The 21,853-nt window shown below is 41.7% G+C and overlaps 1 protein-coding gene across 1 annotated transcript; it reads right to left on the bottom strand.

Moving 5' to 3' along the window:
• Positions 1-7,160: 7,160 nt before the first annotated feature.
• On the bottom strand, positions 7,161-21,271 carry LOC311098943 (Y+L amino acid transporter 2). The gene is made up of 10 exons (XM_084139498.1): positions 21,109-21,271; positions 20,088-20,612; positions 18,726-18,851; positions 17,735-17,879; positions 16,913-17,036; positions 12,027-12,130; positions 11,562-11,658; positions 11,223-11,372; positions 10,845-11,028; positions 7,161-8,971 (listed from the first exon to the last, which is right to left on the bottom strand). Exons 2-10 carry the CDS (start codon positions 20,593-20,595, stop codon positions 8,877-8,879), a joined length of 1,533 nt encoding a protein of 510 aa, XP_083995624.1. The 5' UTR covers positions 20,596-20,612; positions 21,109-21,271; the 3' UTR covers positions 7,161-8,876.
• Between the last annotated feature and the right edge of the window lie 582 nt (positions 21,272-21,853).

The raw sequence follows: 21,853 nt of genomic DNA, 5'->3' as shown, positions 1-21,853 counted from the left end.
TAGCTTGGGTGCTTGGTTGGTACAAGCATGCATTTGAAGGCAAGCTGCAGAAGGACGAGGAGGCTTTGTTTATCAGTGCAATTTTGACGGCCAACTAGCTGAAAAAGTTTGAGAGGTTTTATCTAATGTTCCTTCGTTAGATTTGAGCTCATCTTGCTCTGACTAGCATTAGTTGTTGATCTTGTTATTGTTGGTGTGCATAACTGAGGGAGAGAGAGCCTACCTTTTCATGGTTGTTTGATCAATAGGACTGTAAAGTTCCTAAATGTAAGAGGACTCCTGTGGTTTTTAGATACAGTGGATTCTGAAAGTATTCAGACCCCTTGACTTTTTCCACATTCTGTTATGTTACAGCCTTATTCTAAAATTGATCAAATTGTAATTTTCCCCTCATCAATCTACACACAATACCCCATAATGACAAAGCAAAAACAGGTTTTTGCACATTTATTAAAAAGAAACAATTTAAATATCACGTTTACATAAGTATTCAGACCCTTTACTCAGTACTTTGTTGAAGCACCTTTGGCAGCGATTACAGCCTCAAGTCTTCTTGGGTATGACGCTACAATCTTGGCACACCTGTATTTGGGGAGCTTCTCCCATTCTTCTCTGCAGATCCTCTCAAGCTCTGTCAGGTTGGATGGAGAGCGTCACTGCACAGCTATTTTCAGGTCTCTCTAGAGATATTAGATCGGGTTCAAGTCCGGGCTCTGGTTGGGCCACTCAAGGACATTCAGAGACTTGTCCCGAAGCTACTCCTATGTTTTCTTGGCTGTGTGCTTAGGGTCGTTGTCCTGTTGGAAGGTGAACTTTCGCCCCAGTCTGAGGTCCTGAGTGCTCTGGAGCAGGTTTTCATCAAGAATCTCTCTGTACTTTGCTTCATTCATCTTTCCCTCGATCCTGACTAGTCTCCTAGTCCCTGCAGCTGAAAAACATCCCCACCGCATGATGCTGCCACCACTGTGCTTCACCGTAGGGATGGTGCCAGGTTTCCTCCAGACGTGACGCTTGGCATTCAGGCCAAAGAGTTCAATCTTGGTTTCATCAGACCAGAAAATCTTGTTTCTCATGGTCTGAGAGTCCTTTAGGTGCCTTTTGGCAAACTCCAAGCAGGCTGTCATGTGCCTTTTACTGAGGAGTGGCTTCCGTCTGGCCACTCTACCATAAAGGCCTGATTGGTGGAGTGCTGCAGAGATGGTTGTTATTATATTATATATTATTATTATATTATATGGTTGTCCTTCTGGAAGGTTCTCCCATCTCCACAGAGGAACTCTGGAGCTCTGTCAGAGTGACCATCGGGTTCTTGGTCACCTCCCTGACCAAGGCCCTTCTCCCCCGATTGCTCAGTTTGGCCGGGCGGCCAGCTCTAGGCTCTTCGTGGTTCCAAATATCTTCTATTTAAGAATGATGGACGGTACTGTGTTCTTGGGGACCTTCAATGCTGCAGACATTTTTTGGTACCCTTCCCCAGATCTGTGCCTCGACACAATCCTGTCTCTGAGCTCTACGGACAATTCCTTTGACCTCATGGCTTGGTTTTTGCTCTGAGATGCACTGTCAACTTTGGGACCTTATATAGACAGGTGTGTGCCTTTCCAAATCATGTCCAATCAATTGAATTTACCACAGGTGGACTCCAATCAAGTTGTAGTAACATCTCAAGGATGATCAATGAAAACAGGATGCACCTGAGCTCAATTTCGAGTCTCATTACAAATGGTCTGAATACTTATGTAAATAAGGTTGTTTTCACTTTCTCCTGGCATCCGCCAAACCCATATTCGTCCGTCGGACTGCCAGATGGTGAAGCATGATTCATCACTCCAGAGAATGCATTTCCACTGCTCCAGAGTCCAATGGCGACAAGATTTACACCACTTCAGCCGACACTTGGCATTGCGCATGGTGACCTTAGGCTTGTTTGCGGCTGCTCGGCCATGGAAACCCATTTCATGAAGCTCCCGATGAATAGTTACTGTGCTGACGTTGCTTCCTCAGGTAGTTTGGAAGTCGGTAGTGAATTCCAAACTGTGAGCTTTGTTTCTCCTAGATGTTTCCACTTCACAATAACAGCACTTACAGTTGACCGGGGAAGCTCTAGCAGGGCAGAAATTTGACGAACTGACTTGTTGGAAAGGTGGCATCCTATGATAGTGCCACATTGAAAGTCACTGAGCTCTTCAGTACAGACCATTTTATACACATGTCAGCAACGGGTGTGGCTGAAATAGCCGAATCACATAAGCCTACTGTGGGAAACGCCTTTCAGACATGATTCACATAACTCACTGTGAGAACGTATGGTAATTATACAGTAGTAACACAATGATTAACTTTGTCCAACAAAGTAAACCAATCATGTTACACTTCTGTCTGGGTAATTGTTGTTTCACAATCACAACAAAGAAGACTAGGGGTAAAAAACAACAACCATGAAATGGATTTGGGTCCAACCTCCAACAACATGCCCATTGACCCGAGCCTACCCCCTAACTAGAGATCTTGTCATAGCATGTGAGAGTGTGATCAAGGATAATACCCCTGAAACCCCCTCAAGAACAGCGCTCTTGCTGCATCTGATGAAAAGACGTTGCAACAGAGTAGAGTATGTGAGCGAGTTGAGCAGTCGGACATCCCGCTCACGGAGTGGTTGCGCACCGCTCTTCCATGTCCTTTCCAATCGCTCCACTAAAAACAGCTCCTAGCTCAAAGGGAAAAAAACTACTGCTCCAAATTCGCTCCATTCATTAAAATCACAATTTAACCAAGACCCATCTATTTTTGTGACTACTTCGACCTACAATTTGGTTTTGAAGTATTGAAACCAAACAATGTGGTTTGAATGAAAAGTATTTAAATAAACAACAGGAAAAAGTGACTGTAAGAAGCGCTCATAATTTCAAATAGGCTACATGTCATATTAAACAGCATATATACACTCTAAATAGGTCAGGAGCCAGACAGGTAGCCTATTTGAAAATGATTTATTTAGGCTCAATTATTTCAATTGTTTCAAGTCTATAGCCTACAAAGAAATATATTGTGCACCAAATTCTTTTTTAATCTTCAAAATAGGAACGCTACCAAAAATAATTTAATGAAACTGGTTACAATTGATGGAGTAACCCATGATTCACCAAATGATATTTTGAAGGAGGAAACAAAGTACTTTAAGCATATGTTTTCGTTTCAGTCGCCTCCTTCTCCTCTAACTGAAGCTAATTGTAGAGAGTTTTTTTCTATTGATAATGTAAAATGAACAGCCATACAGAAAGACTCATGTAAAGGTGAAATTACAGAGGAGGAACTTCTGGATGCAATTAAAGACTTTAAGCCCGGGAAAACTCCAGGGTTGGATGGCATACCAGTCGATGTATACCAAACCTTTTTTGATATACTAAGAGGACCATTATTAGCATGTTTTAACCACTCCTATGTAAATGGTAGATTATCTGACACTCAAGAAGAAGGTCTGATCTCATTATTACTGAAACAGGATACAAGTGGAAAATATAAAGATCCAGTCCATTTAAAAAATTGGAGGCCCCTTACACTTCAGTGTTGTGATGCAAAAATTCTAGCAAAATGTATAGCGCATAGAATTAAAAAGGTATTGTCGGATATTATTCATTCTAATCAGACAGGTTTTTTACATGGAAGATACATTGGAGATAATATAAGGCAAGTATTGGAAACAATATAACATTATGGAAAATCGGAGAAACCAGGCCTGCTATTCATAGCAGACTTCGAAAATGGGTCAAAATCATGTATAGTAACCCTAGGTGTAAAATAGTAAATAATGGCTATTTCTCAGAAAGTTTTAAACTGTCAAGAGGAGTGAAACAAGGTTGTCCACTATCGGCATATCTATTTATTATGGCCATCGAGATGTTAGCTATTAAAATCAGATCCAACAATAATATCAGGGGATTAGAAATCCAGGGCTTAAAAACAAAGGTGTCATTGTACGCTGATGATTCATGTTTTCTTTTAAATCCACAACTAGAATCACTCCACAGCCTCATACAGGATCTAGATACATTTTCTAACCCCCTGGATTACAACCAAATTATGACAAATGTACTATATTACGTATTGGATCAATAAAAAATACAATATTTACATGACCATGTAGTTTACCAATAAAATGGTCTGATGGTGATGTGGATATACTCGGAATACATATCCCAAGGAAATAAATGATCTCACTTAAATAAATTATAATAGAAAGTTAGCAAAAATAGATAAGATCTTGCTACCTGTCAATTTGTGAAAAAATCACCCTGATTAACTCTTTAGTATTATCCCAGTTTACCTAATTTGCTTATGGTCTTGCCTACGCCTAGTGAACAGTTTTTTAAATTATATGAGAAAAAAAGATTCCATTTTATTTGGAACGGCAAGCCAGACAAAATTAAACGGGCCTATTTATATAATGAATATGAATTCGGAGGACAGAAATTATTAAATATTAAAGCATTAGACCTATCACTAAAAGCTTCAGTCATACAAAAGTTATACTTAAATCCGAACTGGTTCTCTACCAAATTAGTAAGATTGTCTCACCCAATGTTCAAGAATGGCCCTTTTTCCTTTATTCAAATTACAACCACTCACTTTCAGTTATTTGAAAAGGAAATCATCTCCCAGATATCACTATTTCTAAAACAAGCCATAGAAAGTTGGTTGCAATTTCAATTTAATCCTCCAGAAACGACAGAACAAATAATGCAACAAATATTGTGGTTAAACTCAAATATACTAATGGACCAAACATTTTTTTTTGGACCAAATGTTTAAAAAAGGTATAATCTTTGTAAATGATATCATCGGTAGGACTGGTGGAGTTGTGTCGCACATGCAGCTAACAAAAACATATGGAGATGTCTGCTCTACCCAAAATTACAACCAAATAATTGCAGCCTTACCGCAAAAATGGAAGAGGAAAGTAGAAGGGGGAGAAAGTAAGGAACTTGTCTGTCGGCCTTGCATTAAAGAACATAATTGGTTAAGGAACACTGTGATAAATAAAAAAGTATATCAGTTTATTTTAAGGACCAAAGGATAGATTGCAAAATAGTTGGGAAGAGATTTTTGACGTACTGGTCCCATGTAATAGTGTTTATGATCTGATACGCAAAACGACACCGGATTCAAAACTTAGAATCTTTCAATTTAAATTATTATATAAAATTCTTGCTACCAATATAATGTTATTTATATGGGGGATACAATCTTCCCAGCTCTGCAGATTTTGCTGCGAAGAGACAGAATCATTAGATCATTTATTTTGGTACTGTCCATTTGTAGCTTGTTTTTGGACACAGGTCCAGGAATGGCTAAATGATTGCAATATTTACCTGGAGCTAACCCTGCAGATAGCACTACTGGGTGATCTGAAAAGTCATAGTCAATCGATCAATAACATTATAATACTATTAGCAAAAATGTTTATTTTCAATTCACAATCTGTTTCTACAATGAGAATAGAAAGGTTCAGAACTTTTGTAAGACATCACAGTACAGTTTAAATATATATGGCAAATAGAAATCCTATATGGATGGTGTTAAAAGATAGATGGGAGGTGTTGAATGGAATTGAAGGATGGGACTAATAACAACTAACAACAAACAATAACAAGATAACTAATAATGTAGGCACGCTGTGTCCATAATAAGTGTATAGGTTGTAGGTTGGGAGCTTTTGTGAAGGAGCACAGTTAAAAAGGTATGGCATATAGAAGCAAACCGGATAGACATCATGAAAGTGATCGGAGAGGTTGAGAGTAGAAGAAGTTCAGGAGAAATAACAAACAAAATGTAATTATTGTAAAATTGACTGCGTCCATAAAATGAAGATAGTAAGTATAAGCTGGAAGTAGAGGCCTAAGCATTGTCGTTCACTAGTTTACTCCAAGTAGGGAAAGGGTGGCGGGGTTGTAAAGTAATAAAGGGGAATATTTATATATATTTTTAAAGGATATGTATGTGTATGTATGTATGTATGTATGTATGTATGTATGTATGTATGTATGTATGTATGTATGTATGTATGTATGTATGTATGTATGTATGTATGTGGGTATGTATGTATGTGGGTATGTATGTGTGTGTGTATGTGTGTATGTATATATGTATATATGTATATATATATATATAAACATGGGGGGATTGGAAGTGATGCAGACAATTACATTGATGGAAGTTACAATCTATCTGCAATATTAAGCTGATCTACACCCCCCAAAAAATAAAAAAATAAAAATCATATATATATATATATATATATATATATATATATATATATATATATATATTGTGAAGCATTTGCAAGTGCGACACTCTAGGCTGGTAGGGACATTAAGCACTCAGCATTTAAACAACATTTAGTTGTATTACATCATTATAGTCTATAAATTGCACATATAGGCTGTATCTTACTAAGAATTAAATACAAATTAAACGAAAAATGCCTTATTAGGCTTTGGATTCATTTTTAGAAACATGAATTTGGCCAGAGTCTGTGGCTTCAGGCTCATGCATGGTGCCTGGAGAGCAGGCCAGCAGCGGATAATACCCTCAGCGCTTGCAGAGCCGCAAGGGATGCTAAACACTCCACTCCTCACTCTGCTCCAGCTCTGCTCCGCTCACATACTCTGCCAGAGAGTAGGCGACAGTAAGACTGGACAAGAATCAGGAATACAGTGCTCATGATCAAGTTTATGTAAAGTACCATTTAGCACAGAAATGGTCACATCATTAAACTGATCAAAGGGAAAAAACGAATCCCCATCCTTGATGTCCAACAATACTATCTAGAGATGTACAGTCACATATAAGAGTTTTGAGTGTTGAGGAGATTGAAGCTACAGAATATAGGACGGAAACAGCAGCAGAGCAGTGAATCATGTTTTGTGTGTTTTCAATGTCAGCAACCAATACGTTTGAATGGAACAAACCCAATAGGTGCCAGTTGCACTGTGTGAGGATGATGCCTTTCAGGATTTGGATTTGGAGTGAAGCTACCATATTATTTAAAGATGTGAAATGCTATAATTAGATGTTTTGATTAGACAACAGTTTAAAAGCAGGTCAACTCTTGACATGACATGAGCACTGGAAATGAAAAGGCATTAGAGGTATGGGGGATATGAAAATAGATATTCAATATTTAATTCATACTAGAAAATTATGGTAACAAGAAAACAACACCTGATTTGACTAATCACAACTTTAACTAATATGCCCAAGACCGTAAAGTGGAACAAGAAAGAAACACCTTTTGGGTAAGGATCAATCAAATCTTTATCAAAATGTCAAAAGCCATAACTACAACCTAATCAAGTGTTGTAACATCTCCCAAGAGCGAGGAAGAAAGAGACAGAGAAAACAATGATCAAGGGGAACAGAAAAGGAGTAAAGGAGAGAGGGATAGGGAGGTAAAGGGAGAGAAGTAGGTGGGCTGAGGAAACAGAGAGGAACAAGTTTTGTGACAGTGGTCCACATGTGCCAGATTGCCTAACATCCGAAAGTACAGACTTGGTATCAACCTCTTACCAGAGATTTGAAAATTATACTTTGCAAATAGCCCTGATGACTATTTTAAGTCTCTAGCTTAAAGAAAACATCAAACATAGCACGATTCAGGCCACTATAAAAGTGATATGACAGTGCTATTGACCCTGAGTAACTCAGAGCTTTAAAGGCCCAGTGTTATCAAAAACGTGATTTTCCCGTGTTTTATAGATACATCTGTAGTTGGAATAATACTGTGAAATAGTGAAAATGATGATAATGCCATTTTAGTGTAAGAGTTGTTTAAAAAGACTGCCTGAAATGTCAGCCTGATTTGGTGGGATGGCGTTTTGGTCTGCCTGGTGACATCACCAGGTGGTAAATTGGTTAATAGACCAATAAGAAAGAGAGTTCCAAACCTCTCTGTCAATAACAGCTAGTTTTCAGTTTCCCCCTCCCCACTCAGACCACTCCCAGACAGTCCTAGCAAAATTCTTGCTTGAGAAATTGTTCTTTGCTAAGAAGCTATTTTTGTTTCTTTTTGTCAATTTTTATTGAAAACAGTCACAGTAAGGTACTTAATTGTTACCCAGAAATTATTTGAAATTAGATAAAAATGGGTTGCATTGGGCCCAAGCCTAGCTAAATAAAATGGTAGGCTACAACAGTTTTAGGTAGTAGCACATTAAAATATAATCATTGAGCAATTAAAAACAAAACACATTAATAACCAAATCCCTGTTTGAGAGCTCAAATTGTAATTAATGCATGCGTTATGTGATTAGTGCTACTGTATGTAATTTACAGCATACCGATTGGTCCATTCGGCCATGTTTTGTAAGTCATAACATTGTTAGACCCCCACTTAGTGACTCAGCATAAAGTGACTCAGTGACTCAGCAGAAAAAGACACAAGCCAAGGACTGTTGACTGTCAGATCTGTAGGACATGTACTGTAAGTGCTATCCATAGAAATAACCAGGTAAACCTCTTAGAGGAACGTTAAGGTATAAACACTTGAAGAAGAACATGGGTAAGGACATTACATTATATTACAATGAGCATATTACATAATGAGCAGTCATACTCTTATAGGAAAATATAATATGTTTACAAAAAAAATTGAATAATCCCACAGTTATCAGTTTCTTCGCACATGATCAAGTACCAGCTCCTCTTTTGTCCTCAAGACATGGAAAGCCTTTGAGAATGCAATGTGGTACAAGCATCGAGCCCCCTCCAGCCAACCCTTCAGTGCAGCCTTTGTCCACGCACGGTTCAGTCAGGTTTCGTGTTCCAGGCATGTGCATCATGCGTGGCATGGGCCAGGAGTGGGGGGCCACCAGGCCTCCTCACTGAGTTTTGCTGTCTGCTAGCTTCTCTGGCTCCACATCAAGTTCAGTCAGACAGCAGTACAACATGATCTGGGTGTATTTGGTGACCCAGGCTGGCAAGAAAAGGGAGAGAGAGAGCGAGAGATGTAAACAAGAGGTCAGTCAGAGTTTATGTTGGGAAAGCCAAAATACATTTTGATATATGTGGTTTCTTTAATGTGATACACCAGACTAAGTCACATTGGGGCTTGATAAGCACAGCTCAGGGACAGAGTGTGACATTGTGGACTGACAAACATGGCATATCACTGAACCACAGTTCATGATATACTCCTAGTCCCCAGATCCACAGCCAAAAACAAACCACTGAGTCTAAAAACAGTCTAATCAAATTACACTCACTGAGGACTTGTTGTTCACAGGTCAACATGGATAGGATGCACAACAATCAATTTGTAACAACAGACATAACTGTGGTTGCTACAGTGACGATAACCTTCTTAAAACCCCAAAAGGAGTAATTTATCCTTTCCGTCACCGTGAATAGTAAATACACTGAGTGTACAAAACATTAAGGACACCTGCTCTTTCCATGACATAGAATGACCAGGTGAATCCAGGTGAAAGCTATGATCCCTTATTGATGTCACCTATTAAATCCACTTCAATCCGTGTAGATGAAGGGGAGGAGACAGGTTAAATAAGGATTTTCAAGCCTTGAGACAATTGAGACATGTATTGTGTATGTGTGCCATTCAGAGGGTGAATGGGCAAGACAAAATATATAAGTGCCTTTGAACGGGGTATTGCTACAGGAGTGGGTCGCAGTTCCGGAGCGACCCACTAGGGGTCATCCTCCGACAACCATAGGCACCTCCTCACTCACAGTTGGGACTAATTATCTGCCTGTTGGTGTCACCTGTGGCTATTTGATTCACCTGTGTATTTATGCCCTCACTTCCCTGTGTTCCCTTGCTCAGTTGTCTCTGCTAGTTCCTTGATGTCAAGCAGTACGTATCAGTGTTGGATCACGTGACGGAGTTACAGGTACTCGAGAAGTGTTCTCCCTGTGTCATTGTGTTTTTCCAGTCAGAGTTAGTATTTTGTATTGTTTGTTGTCAGTCTGTTGTTTGGAGACCTATGTGCTCCTCATTTGTTTTCGTGAATAGTCCATTATTTTGTATCCTGGCTTTTGGACCACCAGTAAAGATCCTTACAGGGTATGGTATTAGGTGCCAGGTGCACTGGTTTGAGTGTGTCAAGAACTGAAACGCTGCTGGGTTTTTCATGCTCAACAGTTTCCCGTGTGCATCAAGAATGGTCCACCACCCAAAGGACATCCAGCAAACTTGACACAACTGTGGGAAGCATTGGACTCAACATGTGCCAGCATCCCTGTGGAACGCTTTCGACACCTTGTAGAGTCCATGCCCTGGCGAATTGAGGATGTTCTGAGGGGAAAATGGGGTGCAACTCAATATTAGGAAGATGTTCCTAATGTTTTGTACACTCAGTGTATATCTGTCTCTTGCCTACAGTGGCACTTTTGTTTATCAACCACCCAATAAACTCAGGCGTTCCTACAGACTTCCACCTTAGCACCTTTTACTAACATGCTTCTAAAAAGATACCACATCTTTAGATTTTTCGGTCACACTTTTCACTCTTAAACATATGAATCCTCAACACATGAAAAGGTGTGGACACACCAGTCTGCTACACACAAATTGAAATCCTATTTCTTCATACATTAAATGGCAGAATTAGAATTGAAAATCACAAAACTTCCAAGACAGTTACTTTCTAGCTATAATGCATATGAATATGTTACAGTAATGTTCTGCAAAAATGGGGGACTGTTTGACAAACTCCTGGACTAAAAAGCACTTTCAAAAAAATAATTCCATTTAGCATGCTTTCAAGTCCAGAAGTAGTCTTAAAATGGCTCTGGGAAACCAGCCCTGTGTCTCTAGCTCTGATCCTTACCATTTAGTCTGCCTATAAACTTGGGCCTCCTGTCTTCAGGCAGGTATATGGCCACGTAGTAGACAGGCACTCCAGACAGGGCGATGCCGATCCCTATGAGGGAGTTAATGGTGTCTCCGTATAGAGGGACGATGACCAGGAACAGACTGCACAGGCAGTAAACGAAGGGAAAGAACAGGGAGAGCTGTGGAGAAGAGCCAATGGTTAGCCAGGATACAGCAGGTCAAACTATGGTGATGATACACAACTATGCAGATGCAAGTTTACTCATCCATTGGCATCCCTCTCTCATCTGTATGTGTGTGAGACAGAAATAAAAAGAGAGAGAGACAAGTCAATCAAACACACAAACTCAGACACCAATCTTTCTAACATTACCTTAACGGGTCTGTGTCTGTCTGGCTGAGTGAAGCGCAGATAGATGAGGCCGGCCACAGACAGGCCCACGTAGAGCCAGTAGCTGAAGCTGAAGTAGTTGATGAGCTGGAACACGTCCTCCACACACAGGAAGATCAAGCCCATCAACCCCTGCAAGAACACACAACCCAGGGATCAGTGACGTTCTACTGTGGGTCTGATCTGAATGCGCCATAGACTTTTAAAGATAGATCATAGATTCCTTTTGGGTTGCCATGGCACGCACCTGTGACCTAAGAGATATACTATACAGTCGATATCAAAAGAGAGCATTATGCTCTGAGATGTGATGTCACTCACGTTGAATATGAGGGCGGGCACAGGTGTGTAGCGCTCCGCCTGGATCATACTCAGACTGTTTGGAAGGTGTCCCTCTCTCGCCCCCACGAAAAACAACCTGGACAGGGCATACAGCAGCCGCAAGGGAATGGTTTCAGCGCTTCAGACCTAAAACTTGATTTTAATATCTGAAGTGATCTAACCACAAGTTGATTGTAGGACATTCAAATATCTCAGATAACGTCCATTGCCAGTCACTGAAGGGATAAAGCTCTGGCTTTCCATGACCACTAACTAGTTCAATAAATTTTTACTAGCATGCTACATGCTCCAATTATGCTAGCTGGGTGATTGTTGACGTTGGTTGCTAAATAACCATCTAACAAACTTTAAAATATATTTTGATGAAACAACAACACCTTAGATCAATTTAAAAAAAGCTAAAGCTTCAAAAAAGTGAACTCTCTCTTTAAATGTGGTCAGTACCTGGAGGCAGCGATGATGGAGGCGTTGAGTCCTCCGTAGCAGGACATGGCCACGGAAATGGGAATGATCCACTTGAACGGTCCCAGGACCGCATTTCCAAAAGTCTGTGGGATTAGACGAAATGGGTTGAGCAAAATATACAGAACAAAAAATATAAACGCAACATATAAAGTGTTGGTCCCATGTTTCATGAGCTGAAATAAAAGATCCCAGAAATTTACATTTCAGTCATTTAGCAGACGATCTTATCCAGAGCGACTTACAGTTAGTGAGTGCATACATTTTCATACTGGCCCCCCGTGGGAATCGAACCCACAACCCTGGCGTTGCAAGCGCCATGCTCTACCAACTGAGCTACGCGGGGCCAGACGCACAAAAAGCTTATTTCTCTCAAATTGTGTGCACAAATTTGTTCACATCCCTGTTAGTGAGCATTTCTCCTTTGCCAAGATAATCCATCCACCTGACAGGTGTGGCATATTAAGAAGCTGATTAAACAGCATGATCATTACACAGGTGCACCTTGTGCTGGGGACAATAAAAGGCCACTCTAAAATGTGCAGTTTTGTCACACAACACAATGCTGCAGATGTCTCAAGTTTTGAGGGAGCGTGCAATTGGCATGGTGACTGCAGGAATGTCCACCAGAGCTGTTGCCAGATAATTTAATGTTAATTTCTCTACCATAAGCCACATCAAACCAATGTTCCCTCTAAGCTGAAAGCCGGCGCGCAGCTCCCCAGGACTACCGCGCAGAAGAAATATCAGCCCGCACAGAGAAGCACGAGATTGAACTTCACTCAACTTTCTAGATTTTCCACCCTTAGTTAACACTATCAATGTTTCCCTTTACTGTGGGAATTGTGATCGAAACAACGCAATATTAGCCACTTTGTATGCAACTTACCGAAACAAAACTAGCTATGCAAGAGATTTTGTTGTAGGCAGAATGCATCGGAGTAGGATTCTATTGCATTGACACGCATGACTCCGCCCATCATCTACACAGACCGGAGCGGCATAACCAATCAGAGCTGCAGTAGGCCTATATGCAAATAGACCATTGCCATAACGGATCTGTGCGGTCGTGAGTAGATGCGCTTGTTTTGAGATCAAAGTGAGAGTTGCATGTGCCCACGTGTGCACTTGTTCATATCCTTTGCTAGTTAGTGAGTTATTATCCCAGTTGTAGATCATTTGTAGTCAGCAATGGGGGAATGATTGCTTCTTTGAAAAGCCAGTCGGATAAATAGCTTTTTTTTGTCTTAAAGGGCAGTGTTGTATTTTGAGACAGGCTTGAATAAGCTAAGTAGCCAATAAGCAGAGGGTAGCATAATTTATCTGATTCTCTGTAATAATGGTATGGGAATAACATTTTATTTTGTAAAGTGGTTTCTTGCATCAAACAACACAACATTTTCAGTCACCTCCTTGTCTGAAGGACAAGTGGATAAACAGGTTAATGTTAAGCCCTGCATGTTTTTTTCAAAAGCGTCATGGAATGTAGTCCTACATTGAACATCACTCATTGGCTGCTACTGTAGGCTGAATGATAAAATAGCTATTTCCATGTTAAAATGTTATGGGAAGCATTTTCTCCATAGTTTTTTATGGTAGGCCTACATTATGATCTCCACAGTAGCCTACTTGACCACTGTCTTTAACTGTAACCTAAAGCGGGTACAGCCTCAGTGTTCACAGTAAACGCACGCTGGAGGTTGCACAGAATTTTCACAACGTTCAAGTTTGAGCTCAGCAGACCTCTCGTTTTAGAGAATTTAGCAGTACATTCAACTGGCCTCAAAACCGCAGGCCACGTGTATGGCGTCGTGTGGGCGAGTGATTTGCTGATGTCAACGTTGTGAACAGAGTGCCCCCTGGTGGCGGTGGGGTTATGGTATGGGCAGGCATAAGCTACGGACAATGATCACAATTGCATTTAATCAATGGCAATTTGAATGCACAGAGATACCGTGAGGAGATCCTGAGGCCCATTGTGAGGCCCATTTTTTTCAAAGGTATCTGTGACCAACAGATGCATATCTGTATTCCCAGTCATGTGAAATCAATAGATTAGGGCCTTATGAATTTATTTCAATTGACTAATTTCCTTATATGAACTGTAACTCAGTAAAATCTTGTTGCATTTAAATTTGTGTTCAGTATATATTATCAAAGGTATGCTGTGGTAGCCACCAAGTCACTTGGCTCTGTCATAGCCTCACATGGCCTCTCCTATCATTGCTACGCTGACGATACACAACTAATCTTCTCCTTTCCCCCTTCTGATAACCAGGTGGCGAATCGCATCTCTGCATGTCTGGCAGACATATCAGTATGGATGACGGATCACCACCTCAAGCTGAACCTTGGCAAGACGGAGCTGCTCTTCCTCCCGGGGAAGGACTGCCCCTTCCATGATCTCGCCATCACGGTTGACAACTCCGTTGTGTCCTCCTCCCAGAGTGCGAAGAGCCTTGGCGTGACCCTGGACAACACCCTGTCGTTCTCCGCTAACATCAAGGCGGTGACCCGATCCTGCAGGTTCATGCTCTACAACATTCAGAGAGTACGACCCTGCCTTACACAGGAAGCGGCACAGGTCCTAATCCAGGCACTTGTCATCTCCCGTCTGGATTACTGCAACTCGCTGTTGGCTGGGCTCCCTGCCTGTGCCATTAAACCCCTACAACTCATCCAGAATGCCGTAGCCCGTCTGGTGTTCAACCTTCCCAAGTTCTCTCACGTCACCCTCGCTCCTCCGCACACTCCACTGGCTTCCAGTTGAAGCTCGCATCTGTTACAAGACCATGGTGCTTGCCTATGGAGCTGTGAGGGGAACGGCACCTCCGTACCTTCAGGCTCTGATCAGTCCCTACACCCAAACGAGGGCATTGCGTTCATCCACCTCTGGCCTGCTGGCTCCCCTTCCTCTGCGGAAGCATAGTTCCCGCTCAGCCCAGTCAAAACTGTTCGCTGCTCTGGCACCCCAATGGTGGAACAAGCTCCCTCACGACGCCAGGACAGCGGAGTCACTCACCATCTTCCGGAGACATTTGAAACCCCACCTCTTTAAGGAATACCTGGGATAGGATAAATTAATCCTTCTACCCCCCCCCCCAAAAAAAAAAAAAAAAAAAGAAAGTGTAAAGTGGTTATCCCACTGGCTATAGGGTGAATGCACCAATTTGTAAGTCGCTCTGGATAAGAGCGTCTGCTAAATGACGTAAATGTAAATGTAAAATACACCATAGAATTCAGAATACTATCACTTATGTTGCATGCAGCAACATGTCTTCTAGTAAAATAACTACAGTACCAGTCAAAAGTTTGGACACACCTACTCATTCAAGGGTTTTTCTTTATTACAGCTTTGCACACTCTTGGCATTCTCTCAACCAGCTTCAGCTGGAATGATTTTCCAACAGTCTTGAAGGAGTTCCCACATGCTTAGCACTTGATGGCTGCTTTTCCTTCACTCTGCCATCCGACTCATCCCAAACCATCTCAATTGGGTTGAGGTCGTGGGATTGTGGAGGCCAGGTCATCTGATGCAGCACTCCATCACTCTCCTTCTTGGTAAAATAGCCGTTATACCGACCTGGAGGTGTGTTGGGTCATTGTCTTGTTGAAAAACAAATGATAGTCCCACTAAGCCCAAACCAGATGGGATGGCGTATCGCTGCAGAATGCTGTGGTAGCCATGCTGGTTAAGTGTGCCTTCATTTCTAAATAAATCACAGACAGTATCACCAGCAAAGCACCCTCACAGCATAACACCTCCTCCATGCTTTACGGTGGGAACTACACATGCGGAGATCATCCATTCACCCACACTGCATCTTACAAAGACACTGCGGTTGGAACCAAAAATCTCCAATTTGGACTCCAGACCAAAGGACAGATTTCCACCGGTCTAATGTCCATCGCTCGTTTCTTGTCCCAATCAGGTCTCTTCTTCTTATTGGTGTCCTTTAGTAGTGGTTTCTTTGCAGCAATTCGACCATGAAGGCTGATTCACACAGTCCCCTCTGAACAGTTGATGTTGAGATGTGTCCGTTACTTGAACTCTGTGAAGCATTTATTTGGGCTGCAATTTCTGAGGCTGGTAACTCTAATGAATTTATCCTCTGCAGCAGAGGTAACTCTGGGTCTTCCATTCCTGTGGCGGTCCTCATGAGAGCCAGTTTCATCATAGCGCTTGATGGTTTTTGCGACTGCACTTCAAGAAACTTTAAAAGTTATTGAAATGTTCCATATTGACTGACCTTCATGTCTTCAAGTAATGATGGACTGTCGTTTCTCTTTGCTTATTTGAGCTGTTCTTGACATAATATTACTTGGTCTTTTACCAAGTAGGGCTATCTTCTGTATACCCCCCTACCTTGTCACAACACAACTGATGGGCTCAAACACATTAAGAAGGAAATAAATTCCACAAATTAACTTTTAAAAAGGCACACCTGTTAATTGAAATGAATTCCAGGTGACTACCTCATGAAGCTGGTTGAGAGAATGCCAAGAGTGTGCAAAGCTGTCATCAAGGCAAAGGGTGGCTATTTGAAGAATCTCAAATATAAAATACTTGTTTGGTTACTACATGATTCCATATGTGTTATTTCATAGTTTTGTTGTCTTCACTATTATTATACAATGTAGAAAATAGTAAAAATAAAGAAAAACCCTTGAATGAGTAGGTGTGTCCAAACTTTTGACTGGTAGTGTACATTTCCTGAAATTATTAAAAGGGTCATCTCAGTTTATCTGATATATTGTACTATAGTACTGTCTATCAACGCAGAACACAGATGCTGAAAGACATGTCACATTATCTTAACAGCCCCATATTTGGCCCTATTTTTAGCATGTGGGGTCAGGGGTCTCACCACGGCGACAGCGTCACTGGCTAGTAGCGAGGGCATGTCCAGAGCCACGTAGTAGGCCACATTGGTCAGAAGGTAGATGATGGTCACTATGGGCATGGAGATAGCAATGGCCAGAGGCAGGTTCCTATAGCAACAGAGAAATCAAAGCGGTCAATAGGTCAGCGAAAACAAATCTATAATGGTGGATGAGGCCATTTACATTACTTCGTTAACACACAAATGTTTATTATCCATTATCATTATAAAGGTTCCCTGAACAACATTTTTTGGACTCTTGTACAATAGACCCATCTATAAATAAACCCAATGCTCTTTAACATGTGTCTCTATTCAAGAGGCAACCTTGTCCTTTCTTCAACACCATGCCAAATTAGGCCTTGAGCTTGGCTCCCATTTTACCCCTAGTGCGTAATCATTGTACCACCATCCAAATATACAGTCCAATCATGAATAGTGATGTTGTCTTTGCTCTAAAAGGCAGAACGTGTTGGGTGAAGGGGGCGTGGCTTATTGGGGATGACACTACTGACGCAGCTACTTTGAATATGGGCTGGACTCGATTTAAATCAGGCATGAGTACAGTGATACAGTACAGTCTGAAATATGTTTGAGTTTATAATGGGCGAAGGCTATGAGAGTGTAAGAGAGGAGATAGATCCTTTGTTGTGTGTATAAAGCCTGCTAACAAGTCTACCACTCTCTGGGCTAAGACAGATCCGATCAACTAAAAAACCAACAAAAGCATGCATTTCTAATGCCTTGTAAGACTTGTCATGAGAATGTATGGCCCCTTATAAAAGAATGTGAAAACAGGGAGATTACCTCTCTGGGTTTTGGATCTCCTCTGTGACAAAGTTGAGTGTGTCCCAGCCAGAATAGGAGAACAGAGCTGAGTAGAGGGCCAGAGCTATAGGCCCAGGCTCCATGGAGGAACCCTCAAACGGATTCTGAAAGTTCTGGGTTTCTCCTACAGGCAGGAGGGAGAGATGGAGAGAAAGAGAAAGGTAACATTAATCCCTTCTATTACATATCTTTATATTTTTTCCTTGTCACTCTGAACATTCAAAGGGGCAATCTGCGATTGGGGCATAATATTTAGCATTTTTTTTGTATTTATTATATACAGTATACCCAGTGATTCCTTATATACAGTATCTTCTAAATGCCTCATGAGCTTAGTTCAACTGTTGTACCCCCTCAGAACCCCAAATATAAGCATATTTTACTCTATTGTTTGTAAATAATATAATTGTAAACAAACACTAAATAGCCTCAAAAGTATACTTTTGATATCATGCATAGTCAGTCCTTGTAACCATAGCTTTGTCTATGAATTTGAGAGTGGTTACATTTCTCCAGCCTCATCCCTCAGTTTTTACCAAAACTGTGGCTGGGTAAATTGCTTTGTTATTGTTTGTACTGCAGATTTCCCCTTTTAAGGGATGTTAATAATCTTGTCGTCGAATTCCCTAAGGTATCGTTTCAAGAATGTAGCAGTGCTAGTGAAAAGGGATTGTTTCCGTTAGCAATGCATTCAAAAGCATGGGAAAAGGGCTCTCCCTTCCACAAAAAGGGACGCCCTCCCTCACTTTCCCCATCCTTTAAAATGGCTGCTAACGGAAGCAGCCATTCCGCTAGCAGTGCTACATTTCCCCAAAATGTTAGCCAGATTCTCGTGAACGTTGCTAAATAACAAGCTAGCTAACAATTTTAAAAACAGCATGGAGGAAGTCTACAATAAGCAAAAAATAAAAAGGGAACTATCCTTTTAAATCTTCCGCCCATATCCCCTCCACATCACAATCTCTCGTACCTTTGGCTATCTTCATGATACCTATAATGATGATGAGGATTAGTGACATGAGCTTGGCGTAGGTGAACAGATCCTGGACCATGGTGCCCCACTTCACATAGGCACAGTTTACAAAGATAAGCATGCCTGGCGGAGAGAGGGAGAGAGGGAGGAGAGAGTGAGAGAGATTATATGCGTTAGCAAACAGATGCAAAGTAGAGGAGAAAAGGACAAAGCAGAGGAATAGTAGAACTTTGTGTTTTTGTAATATCAGTGTGGTCCTGAGTTACCCCTTCCAAATCCCAAAATAGTTTCTCTGTCACAGAATAATCTGTACTGTTTGTGTAACTGAGACAAGAACACACACAGTATATCTTCTGTAACCAACGGTAACTGAAGCAGATGGAAAGGCAAGCGCTTCACATCCCTTCACTGCTATGAAACAGATGGAACAGATGGTAAACTACTAGCGGATACAAAATAATGGCATGTTTAATGGCATGTGTGTGTCTATCTCTCTCGCTCCATAATGATGAGTGAAGCGTGTGTGTGTGTGTGTGTGTGTGTGTGCGTGTGCTTGCGAGGAGAAACCAAACTTTAGTCAAACCAATCTAGGGCCCAGAGTTTTCCTAATTATGTGTCCTGACCAGGAGAAACTCAGTGCCCTACTAATAACCATTATATGAGCTACTGCACTGGGCCTAACCTAGCACTGTAGTTACTAGGTTAATGATCCACAGACCCAGATCGCAGCTCATTCATGCTGGCTGTCAGCCTCTCTTGCATTAGTGGCAGATGTCTCTGGGCTGAGGGAAACTCTAGTCTGGACAGTGTGGCTGACTCATGGCATTGCTGCTCTCTAACCTAAATACCAGCTCAGTGTGCCAATTTCAGACGGCCAAGAGCCACACAAAGCAAAGTGGGTGCAGGGCTATTTTAATGCTCTGACTGGGCATTGAGTTGAGGATGTGTTTGCGTGACTAAAGAGAGTGGTTTATCTGAATATGGCCTTATTACAGTAAAGCCACCTACCATTACACACAAAAAAATAACTTTCCAAAACACCCTTCATTCCAGAAATAGAGCAAAGTCAATTATATTCTTCACAATCACATGTTTAGACAGACATGAATACACACACCTCTATCTGAAGCCTCTCAAAGGAACAATTCTGGAAATGTTTTGAGAGTCTTTACCTAAAATAGTCATTGTTGCTAGACCCTAGTCATCCCCAATAGAAATTGATAAAACCCAAAGAGCCGGTTTCCAGGACACGGCCAAATAGCTTTTTAGTCCAGGACTAGGTTTAATCGGGCCCATAAAGTCTTCATTTGTAACTTAATGTTAGTGGTAAAAACAAACAAACAGAGGCAGGTCTCTTACAGATGCAGGCGGCAGCAATGAGGCGGATGGCGTCGTAGGGTGGCTGGCAGGTGGGGTACCATGCCTCCACTAGGTAGTTGGCGAAGGTCAGTGAGATGACCGCCTGGCTGGCCGGCTCAATGAGCAGGATGGACGTCCACAGCCTGATGAAAGCTAGGAAACCGCCAAACGACTCCAGGATGTAGGCGTAACTAGCGCCCGATTTAGTGATCGTGGTTCCCAGCTCTGCATAGCACAGTGCTCCGAAAACGGAAAAGATGCCGCCGAGAGCCCAGATGACTAGCGATAGCCCGTAAGAGCCGCTGTGCATGAGGACGCCTTTAGGCGAGACAAAGATTCCAGAGCCAATCATATTGCCCACGATGAGGCAGATGCCATTGGGGAGGGAAATCTCGCGCTTCATTTGCATCTTTTCTTCGCCGCCATTCGGTGTCTTTAGGTCTTCGTTGGACTCGGCCTGCGAGCCGGGGCACAGCGATCGCGACATGGCAGCCAGCTTCTCTCTCATTCTGCCTAGTTGAGGAGCTGAGGAAAACAGGAGGGTAAAGAGAACATTAATACAAGGGAATAAACGTCAAGTTAATCGAATATATTCCGATTAAAATATTAGACAGTGCCCACCCTCAGTTAATTCCAAAACCAACTAAATCAAATAAAACTGTGCCAATCTTTCACTTTAGTTTTGTTCGATTTTGGGATGAAGTATGTCTTTAAGTTTGGATTGGACTAAGGGGCTCCCTGATACTAAAACTGAAACAATTCTCCTGCCATATCCTCTAAAGGAGAGCCAGAGCACCTGCTCTCTTAGTCCTTCAGCAGGGTCAATTATGCATTCTATGCAACTGTATGCCAATGGAAATGTAATTGTACAAATGGACACAATGTTCTGGTCACAAGTAAGTCTCCTCTATCATGGTCGTCTACACAAATAGTTCAAGTCACGGGTAGAAAACAATCCATAAACCTAATGATCTAGTGATAAAATATAAAGTAAAAAATATATATTTAATGCACCACCTACCTGTTGTCTACAAGAGAACAAGGGTCACAACAGAGAATCAGGGATTTTCCTCTTCTAAGGGTGAATGCTCAAATGTCGACCAGTCATATCCCCACAATTTGAGTTTCCTGAGTCAAAGATATCTGGAGGAGCTCACACTGTTGAGAGGTAGCAACAGGACTGTCAATGTTGCAATCCCAGCGCAACGGCTGTTTTCCCAGCGATGACGCCCTCTCGTGTTCCCCTGCTATTTCGGGAGAATGTCAGTACTCAGAAAGACAGCCCCCCCCCACTCTTCTTGCCCTGAGGGAGACCTGATAACGTGGGATGTTGTTCACTGGGCGGGGTAAAACTGTTCCAGACCAAAATGTTTACGTGGATATTATTGTGGAGTCAAGTCCCATCATTGATCCCACTCAAGTGTCCTTGAGTTACTTTGTAGCTGCACATTCCTGTACTGTAAAGACAATGCCGTGACTTGAATGATGAAATCTATTACAGTTTGGCCCCCGACCATTTAGTTTTCACAATATAGAAGTCACAAACAAACATGGCCTCTGAACATTAGTATGGTTGGGTAATGAGGAAAATAGGCCTACAGGACAAACACAGGCTGATTATGGAAGGTCTTATAAGGTGATACACTTGATATTCTATTTTCTTGTAAGCCTGACCACATAGGGCAGCGTTTCCCAAACTTGGTCCTCGGGACCCAAAGGGGTGCACGTTTTGGTTTTTGCACTAGCACTACACAGCTGATTCAAAT

The sequence above is a fragment of the Coregonus lavaretus genome (assembly GCF_964263955.1).
Source record: "Coregonus lavaretus genome assembly, chromosome: 23".
Taxonomy (NCBI): Eukaryota; Metazoa; Chordata; class Actinopteri; order Salmoniformes; family Salmonidae; genus Coregonus; species Coregonus lavaretus.
Note: the sequence above shows the minus strand (reverse complement) of the source record. Positions and strands in the feature narration are given on the sequence as shown.